This window comes from Schistocerca nitens, chromosome 10 (genome assembly GCF_023898315.1).
Source record: "Schistocerca nitens isolate TAMUIC-IGC-003100 chromosome 10, iqSchNite1.1, whole genome shotgun sequence".
NCBI lineage: Eukaryota > Metazoa > Arthropoda > Insecta > Orthoptera > Acrididae > Schistocerca > Schistocerca nitens.
This window is the reverse complement of record NC_064623.1, coordinates 169,988,963-169,998,973: the sequence shown is the minus strand read 5'-3', so window position 1 is coordinate 169,998,973 and position 10,011 is coordinate 169,988,963. Positions and strand designations below refer to the sequence as shown.

At 41.3% G+C, this 10,011-nt stretch overlaps 1 protein-coding gene across 1 annotated transcript; it reads left to right on the top strand.

Moving 5' to 3' along the window:
- The first annotated feature begins 3,706 nt into the window (after nt 1–3,706).
- LOC126209967 (52 kDa repressor of the inhibitor of the protein kinase-like) lies at nt 3,707–5,143 on the top strand. Its single transcript, XM_049939079.1, has one exon. It carries the CDS (start codon nt 3,707–3,709, stop codon nt 5,141–5,143), a length of 1,437 nt encoding a protein of 478 aa, XP_049795036.1.
- The last annotated feature ends 4,868 nt before the right edge of the window (nt 5,144–10,011 follow it).

The following is a 10,011-nucleotide window of genomic DNA, read 5'->3' as shown; positions in this document are numbered from 1 at the left end:
GGCAATATACACGCGCATGGCTGGAGCAGCTTCCATATTATAATGCCCTCTCAGTACTCTCGAGAACAATTAACTAACTGTCTGGTTCGTTTCTCCGCTGTTGGAGCTAATTCCTAGCTGGACGTCAGCCGCTGTGAACGCAGTGTTCACACAAATTTCACCTCTGCGTCGTACAGAGCGTTATGCTCCCCGTTCTGCACTTGACGCCTGGTCAGAGAAGAGTCCTCGAAAATTTCCGTCTTGTCTTTCTCGTAGCCGAACTGTCTCCACACCTGGGTTCTTTCATTCTCCGTGTCACGGCTTTCTTCGATCAATAGGGTCAGAGTCACCTGGTCGGTCGGTCGTTGACCCGCCTTGGGTCGCGCCCTAAGTGCTTTCCGTGGTACCCCCTGTGGTGTGGCCTTCGCCTCTCCTCGCGATTGCTTCCAAATCGAAACGTTTTTCCTCGCTGCTTGTCTCACCTTCTGCTCATAGACATGCATTACATGATCCGTGTGTTAATACCGTCGATTGAGTGTCGTCCCTTTTGCATTACATACTTACAGGCCAATCTGCTCATTACCGCCAAATTAAGTTAGGTGTCATATTCACCTTCTACGATATATAAAGCTCTTATGTAAGGTGCTAAATTGACCTTCATTTATTCTGTCACCTTACAAATTATTCAAATCTTTCTTTCTCAACAAGATCTACCAACTTTCAGTAATAGTCTATAAACATGTGAGAGAATTTCTGAAGTTTCTAAAAGCTTTTCAAACTACTAGAAGAAAGCTTATAGGCTCGCAGTAAATAATGTGATGCGGAATCTTTAGTGGTTTTGCTGTTATTAATCTGACTGTGACCGCCTGATGGCACAGGGCGGAACCAAGCAACGACCTTCACTGACATAGATCGCTAATGTCGTGCTAAATTTTGAAGCCTTTCTGTAGGAACATTTTCAAACAAAACTTCCGGGCAGAGACCACTAAATTAAGAGAAACTTAGATTTTATGTATCTTTGGACTCATAAGTACCGTTCACAGACCAGTTTCACAAACAAATAAGAGTTACAGTGTGTAAACTGTGTGGTGTCACCGCCAGACACCACAAACTGTATCTTGACAGTCCTGAATTGGTAAAAGTCAGGCGATGGCAGTCACTTGTTCCGGGCTGCCGGTAACATTAGGTGGCTGAAACACTGTCTGAAGAAGCCATGGTTGTCTGCTTTCTTACTCTTTACTGCTTCACTGTTCTGTGTCTTTTTTCCTTGTCATTACTGTACGGAATTGCTGGAGTTAATACCTTCATTAAGCATGTCAATACACAAGACCATTTCAATACTATTTACCGAGGGCGCCCATACGAATGTTTGAAGAGGGAGGGAGCAAGACCGAGGGATATGGGGTAACGTTAATGTTTTGGAAGACAAATGGTGACTTTTTAGTGGTCATAATAAATTTAAATTTTTTATATGTGTAAATAACGCTATATACTTTTGTGTTGAGCCACTTGTACGTAATACTGACATTTAAAGCATATTTAATTCACAGGAAGAAAGATCAGAAAGGACTGAAACATATTATGACCCATATGACATAGGAAGAGCTGTTAAAGGCGCCTTACGTGATGATAAGCTTAAGTTTTTAAAGAATACTTGGAAGCCTCCTGCACACTTTTCTATTCCTACTCAATTAGAAGGGAAGCAAAGCCGAAGATTTAAGCATGAATGGATGAGCCAGTACAACTGGCTTTCATACAGTAAAATGTTGCGTGGTGCATTTTATACTGCATGTGTTCTGTTTTCTGCTCCAGGTGCCGGAATCGGCTCCCAGGTACTTCTTATTACAGCTTCCGATTATTCTAAATAACTGAAACCTTTAACTGGCTTGATAAAAAACGTAAATAACTTGGAGGTGTCGTTTTTAAATGGAAACACTTCAGATACAAAAACATAAGTATTCAAATAGTTTTCAGGCTTGCTTTCTCAGCAAAAATTTCTATGTTGCTAACATTTCGAGTGCTTGCAAGGTTTGGTGTTCGCGCTATTTTTTCTTTACTTAATTCTTTGCCTAAGACATTTTTAATTTATTTTTATAGGCGTTGAAAACACTGGTAAAAGAACCATTGGTCAAATACAAGAAGGCTACGGAAGATTCCCGTCACCATGAAAACACAAAACATCACAAATTTTCCATGGAGAAGGCTATAGAGTTCACAAAGTCTATGGAATCAAGTAAAAAACGTATTGCCTTTGTCCTCGATACCAAGAAATCTTCAGGTATTGAAGAAAACCGGAAACGCTTGAGGCCTATTATAAAGACTATAGTCCTGTGTGCTAGAAATAACCTACCTTTACGACGACATCGTGATCATGGTTTAATTCCTCAGCTAAAAGAAGAAAAAACTGATGATCTTCTAGAGCAGGGGCGGGCAGGAATTCTGCACGTGTGCGGTGCACATGCACGTGTGCAGTTACGAGGTGTTCTGCGTGCACACAGGGGCAAGCTGGCCACCCGCTTCTCACCCCTCCCCACCATACCGTCTCTCCGCTTCTTCCTCTGTAATGCGTTTTGTTTCCTGGCCTCCTTTATTAAATGAAGGAATAAGGTTAGTAGGACTGCTTGAAAGTAATCATGGTTTGAAAGAGTACCTATTACCTACGATACGTTTTATTTAATTATCACAGGTGGAGTTTACAATACGTTTAATGTCTGGAACAAAATTTCTACATACAGACAAACGCAAACAGTTACGTAAATTTTCTTTACTGATGTTTGCTCTTAACCGAGACTTATTAATTTTCATAACAGAACAAAATCTCTCACAAAAGTATGTCGAGCGTAACATTGACTATCTTCATGGCTTCACGATGGAGACGAGGAAACTCTTGCTGTGGAAAGTCGTGATAAAAATCTATTACACCACTTGCCAAAAGGAACTTGTCTCTCAGACGAGAATTACACTGTAGATTTATTAATTCCATTTGCGAACTGAGATTAATATCATCTACAGAAACCAGATTCTCTCGAGAACTATTCAAAACCTTGGGATAAGTAAGATATATCCCCAAATCGGTTGAGAAATTCCTCTTTTATTGCACTAAGAACGGCAACATACTGAAATTTATTATAATGGCGTTCAATATTAAACTTCCGCTCACCAGCGAGAATACTGTCGCATATTATACATTTCCAATTTTCACGTTTTTCCACAGAGAAAAAATGATTCTCCCATTCCTTTTTAAAAGATAGCAAATCTCCAATTCTCCGTTTCCTCGATTCACGCTGCATTTTCCGGTTATTGAAATACAACGTTCACTACGTAGTGGTCGCTTCGCTTCAACGTCCGCAGCTTAGCCTGGTACTATTTACACTGCCGCAACCTGCAGGCTGTCGCCACTGCCCCTGTCGACGATTGCACGCGAGCAGCACACGTGCACCGCTGTGTGCTCATGAGCCGCGTGCAACGTTTGCCCGCCCCTGTTCTAGAGAGTAAACATGGAGTGTTTCAGAGTCTTTTGGCTTTTCGTATGGATGCTGGAGATGAAGATTTAAAACATTTCAGTACATATGGCCGAAACAGTTCTATGATAAGTAACACAGTCCAAAACGAAGTCATACATTGCATTGGTGACGCTATTCGCTCCTCAATATCGAGGGATGTGAAAAAGGCTAAATTTTTTAGCATTATATGTGATGAAACAACTGATGTCAGCACTAAGGAACAGATGACATTTTGTGTTAGGTACATTGACATAGAGACCTTTGTTACCAAAGAAGACTTTCTGGGTTTTACTCAGCTTAAATCAGCTACTGGCACTTCGATTGCAGAAGCCATCGATGAAGAACTCAAGACACTGGGGCTGGGCTATCAATATCTTTGTGGACAGGGCTATGATGGCGGCTCAAACATGGCTGGCAGATTTAAAGGAGTTCAAGCTCTTATTTTAAGTAAACAACCGTTGGCTATTTATACCCACTGTTTTAGCTACTCTTTGAACTTGTGCATTTCTAAGTCTTGTGATACTCCAATAGTTAGAAATATGATGGGAATTGTAGGACCAGTTTCAGCATTCTTGTCTGCCTCTGCAAACAGAAAAAGTTCCCTAGAGGAAGTTACATCACGAGTACCGTTCACGGAGTCAAAGAAAACAAAGTTGAAGGCAATGTGTCCAACAAGATGGGTGGGAAGACACGATACCCTTATTACTTTCAAGGAGCTATTTGTCCCGGTCGTGGCCTTGCTTGATGAACTTTCAAGTAGTCGTGAAACCAACGCAGAAACGGCTTGTAAAGCTTGCATATTTAGTTCTGCTGTCCGAAGAGGAGACTTCGTAGTAGCATTAGCAACTGCAGCATATTGCTTCTCTTTAAGACTAAGCGAACAGCTCCAAAGTCCTAAAATGGATTTAACAAATGCCTTAAATCATGTCAATGATGTGCTTGAGGTGTTCAACAATATAAGGACGGATTCGGAAATAGAATTCGGAAGTATTTTTGAAGACGCTGTTAAACTGGCAGAAGATATTGGAAGTGTAATAGCAATGCCAAGAACTATTTCAACACAAACCAAAAAAGACAACGTTCCTGCTTCAAACGCCGAGGAATACTTCAGGCGAACAGTATTTTTACCTGTTGTGGATCGTTTTATTGCCGAGTTAGAAACAAGATTTCACCAAGATTTTCGCACCATATTACCACTTGAAGGACTTATTCCTGCATACTGTTTAAAATACAGTGAGGATGAAGTGATCCAGACATCCGAGAAATATGAACAGTTTTTGGAGAGTTCTTCGCTTTTAATGGAAGGAGAACTGAAACTATGGAAGAAAAAGTGGGTTGATGAAAGTAAAAGACCTGAAACAGTAACTGAAGCATTAAAGAACTGTGACAAGCAGTTTTTCCCAAATGTATATGTTTTACTCAAAATATTTGGGACTATTCCTGTCACCACAAGCACTCCTGAACGAAGCTTCTCTACTTTGAGACGAATAAAGATTTATTTGCGTAACACAATGGGGCAGGTGAGACTAAATGAATTGGCTCTTGCAAATATCCATAAGGAAAGATATATGGAAATTGAAAATCTCATTGACATATTCAGTAAAAAGAAACAGAGGCGAATGAGCATGACAAATTGGGCAGAAGACGGAAATATACAGTGAATTTTGTTACAGATTTTTTTTTATATTCATGTCAAGTTCAAGTTTCTACATTCATGTCACCTTCTGTATCCAGAAAATTAATGAAAACTTATTTGTTGTAAGTCGACCTATTTCATGGTTTATGTAATTTATAAAATCTCCCACGTGAAAATAAGTTTCTTTTACGTTGAACTCCAAAACAGTTACCAAAAACTAAGCAACACCAAATTTTACCAGTTTGTCGGCGGAGGACCCCAACTCTCCTTTTGTTAGGTGATATTCCACTCCCCCAATACCCTCCCTCTCCCAATTAGCCCCCTCCTTGACCAACTTCTAGAACCGCCCCTGATTCAGGTTCCTTTACAATAATCTGTTCTTTGGTACAACTTCTTGTTGGAAGTTATACAAAATTCGTAACGTTTGTTCATCCTGGCGAACAATAGCGTCAAATAATGAAATACATGATATTGTCAATATTAGAGTATGTAGAATGCCACAGTAACATTAATGTTGGCTGTTTGTATAATATGAATCAGTGCACTGATTGGCAGATTTTTATGACAGACGATGTAATTTGTATTACTATTTGACAACAGTGACGAATACATGGATTTTATTATTTGATGCCATTTATTTTATATCGCCTGGTATGATGAAAGTGTTTTATGAACCTGATGATGGTCCTTGGACCGAAAATGGTTGCTCAGTAGAGAATATTTATCAGCACCTCTTGGAGGTAAAACAAAATTTTCAAGTGTGTGTGAAATCTTATGGGACTTAACTGCTAAGGTCATTAGTCCCTAAGCTTACACAGTACTTAACCTAAATTATCCTATGGACAGACACACACACCCATGCCCGAGGGAGGACTCGAACCTCCGCCTGGACTAGCCGCACAGTCCATGACTGCAGCGCCTTAGACCGCTTTTTTTTTTTTTTGTAATCTCATTTTTTGTTCGTTATTGTTCGTTTCAATTGTTCGTGGCGGACGTCACCTGACGCCCGTTGAAGTTCGTTATTGATCCATTCACTCAGTTTTTTTATTACAGGGGGCAGCTAACCCTCTGACGGAGCACGCTGAGCTACCGTGCCGGCGCTCGGCTAATCCCGCGCAGCGAGGTAAAACATGTAAGTAGGCTGTTTAGGTTTTTATATTGGTAACACCACGTAGCGCTCTGTTAGAAAATCACTAGCTGTGCTGTGTGCAGTCTGTGGCTGGGTGGCATTGTTCGAATAGTCGCTATTGTAGTGTTGGGCAGTTGGCTGTTAACAGCGCGTAGCATTGCGCAGTTGGAGGAAAGCCGCCAGCAGTGGTGGATGTGGGGAGAGAGATGGCGGAGTTTTGAGAGCGGATGATCTGGACGTGTGTACATCAGAGATAGTAAATTTGTTAAGACTGGATGTCATGAACTGATATATATATTATGACTTTTGAACACTATTAAGGTAAATACATCGTTTGTTCTCTATCAAAATCTTTCATTTGCTAACTATGCCTATCAGTAGTTAGTGCCTTCAGTAGTTTGAATCTTTTATTTAGCTGGCAGTATTGGCGCTCGCTGTATTGCAGTAGTTTGAGTAACGAAGATTTTAGTGAGGTAAGTGATTCATGAAAGGTATACGTTATTGTTAGTCAGGGCCATTCGTTTGTAGGGATTATTGAAAGTCAGATTGCGTTGCGCTAAAAATATTGTGTGTCAGTTTAGTGTTGATCAGAATAAGTAAAGAGAGTAATGTCTGAGTACGTTCAGTTTTGCTCAGCTGTTTGAAAACCAAATAATGTAAGAGGTTTTTCAGCACAGTCATTTATAATTTTTCTAAGGGGACGCTTCATATGTCGACCCTTAGCTGAGGATACCTCACTGTAACATTAGTCGTAAAACTTCTTTTTTCAAGAGCTAATAGTGACATTGTAGAGTGGTACCTCGTACTGTAAACAGTGCGCTCTTATTATTGACAACCTTGTAAGGCAGCAACATTTTGCCCCAACAGATATAATATTCTTTAAATTCTTTCGATTTATATTTATATTAGGTCACTGTTTACGATGCACAATCGGATTATTGAAACTTCCTGGCAGATTAAAACTGTGTGCCGGACCGAGACTCGAACTCGGGACCTTTACCTTTCACGGGCAAGTGCTCTACCAACTGAGCTACCCAAGCACGACTCACGCCCCGTCCTCACAGCTTTACTTCTGCCAGTACCTCGTCTCCTACCTTCCAAACTTTACAGACGCTCCCCTGCGAACCTTGCAGAACTAGCACTCCTGAAAGAAAGGATATTGCGGAGACATGGCTTAGCCACAGCCTGGGGGATGTTTCCAGGTCACGAGTTTGAGTCTCGGTCCGGCACACAGTTTTAATCTGCCAGGAAGTTTCATATCAGCGCCCACTCCGCTGCAGAGTGAAAATCTCATTCTGGAATCGGATTGTTAACCATTTCATTGGCTGATACTGGCCAGCACCATGCCCTAACAATTTATGAAGCACTGCATGGCTGACAAGGGAACCTCCCCATCGCACCCCCCTCAGTTTTAGTTATAAGTTGGCACAGTGGATAGGCCTTGATAAACTGAACACAGATCAATTGAGAAAACAGGAAGAAGTTGTGTGGAACTGTGAAAAAATAAGCAAAATATACAAACTGAGTAGTCCATGGGCCACATAAGCAACATCATGGACGATCTGAGCTCGAGAGCGCCGTGGTGCCGTGGTAGCGTGAGCAGCTGCGGAATGAGAGGTCCTTGGTTCAAGTCTTCCCTCGAGTGAAAATTTTACTTTCTTTTTTTTTGCATAGTTATTATCTGTCCGTTCGTTCATTGACGTCTCTGTTCACTGTAATAAGTTTAGTGTCTGTGTTTTGCGACCGCATCGCAAAACCGTGCGATTAGTAGACGAAAGGATGTGCCTCTCCAATGGGAACCGAAAACATTTGATCGCAAGGCCATAGGTCAACCGATTCCTCCACAGGAAAACACATCTGATATATTCTATACGACACTGGTTACGGCATGTGCGTCACATGACAGGAATATGTTGTCGACCCACCTAACTTGTACACTTGGCGAATGGGTAAAAACATTCTTCTAACTTGCCCGATTTAGGTTTTCTTGTGGATGTGATAATCACTCCCAAAAAAGTGATGAAAACATAAGAGTTGGTCACAGAAACTGAAAATAAAAAATTAAACTTTTCACTCGATGGAAGATTAGAACCAAGGACCTTCCGTTCCGCAGCTGCTCACGTTACCACGAGACCACGGCGCTCCTGCGTTCCCTGTGTGCTTGATGTTGCATATCTTTCCTTCATAATTTTGCAGTGAACTACATTTATAATTTTATGTCAATTAGGAAAGTGAAAAATAATACTTAACCTATGTCCAATTAATGATTCTGCAGTGAATATTAATAGTAATGTTACAAAGACCATTCAGTTTGAATAAGCCCCGAAAGTAATTGTGTGTATTGTTATGTTATATTTATGTAAATAGTTTGTTCTGCTCTGTCAGCTTCCAATCTTAACCGTGAACAAATGCAGGTTATCAGAGTTCATTGCGCTCGCGTGTGGCAAAATATAGGTTGTGTTTGTCCGTTAAAGTTACTCATACCTACTTTCTTAAACAAGAACGTTAATCTTTCTCTTGCTAATTAGGCTAGAGACCGTTTTCTTTATTCTTTAAACAGTGTAGCTAGGTAAACCATTATTTGTTACTCTTTGAATATTTACGTAATTCTGACTTTCACTTCCGATAAGCCATGTCAGTTAGGTACAACACGGTCAACAACAAAATTCCTCTCATAGGATAACACTGCTCTGTTGCTTTATACCATAATTACTTTAATAAGATAGTTTTAATTCACAACCTTCTTCCAACTTTAATATTATGGTACAGCAGCAGCAGACAGTACAATTACATGCCGGCCGAAGTGGCCGTGCGGTTAAAGGCGCTGCAGTCTGGAGCCGCAAGACCGCTACGGTCGCAGGTTCGAATCCTGCTTCGGGCATGGATGTTTGTGATGACCTTAGGTTAGTTAGGTTTAACTAGTTCTAAGTTCTAGGGGACTAATGACCTCAGCAGTTGAGTCCCATAGTGCTCAGAGCCATTTGAACCATTTTACTATTACAAGCGTCAGGGGCGGAAAAAGGTGAAAGGACATCCTTTTCAGTGGAAAGGAATAGGGAGGGTCACACACGATGGTCGCCAGCTGGCCTCTGTGGAATCTTCTCATGGGGACTGCCGGGGCACACTTCGCACAGAAAAGCAGAGATGCATATTTGATTGGCGAAGTACTAAGGATGTAGCAGGGGAAATGGAAACTTCCAGAAAATCTTCTGAAAGGAGTATGAGCTACAGGTGATTGGCTGGCTGATTCGTGACCCACGTAGTGGGAGGTAATGGTTTTGTAACGTCCGCTCGGATTAATTGGCTGGGCATAAACGTAGGGCCACGTATCCAGGAGGGAGCGGGTGTGGAGAGACTTCCCTACAGGGATCGAGTGAAGACACTTCTCTCCGGGGATCAACCTTCACGGGCGAGACCCACAGTGGAAAATCAAGCGCTTAGATTTTCAGAACTGAAGTCGTTTCTCCATGAACGGAGTTGTTACTTTCTTTATTCAAGTGACGATTTGTTATCTCTCTGTGGAGACTGACACACATTTAAGTGCTTCTCTATATAAAAATAGTTGAATCCAATTTCTGTTCCTGGCTAGCGAGCAAACAGATATGGTATACCTTGAGGGGACGGGCAGTGTCAGATCGCAAGTGATGGAAGATGTGAGCATACTACAACATATCGAAGCAGAGGTGATTATTAGAAATCCAGGCGGAGAAGACAGGGAGGTAACAGAACGCACTGATGTGGAAACAACATCGCAGAATTCAAGT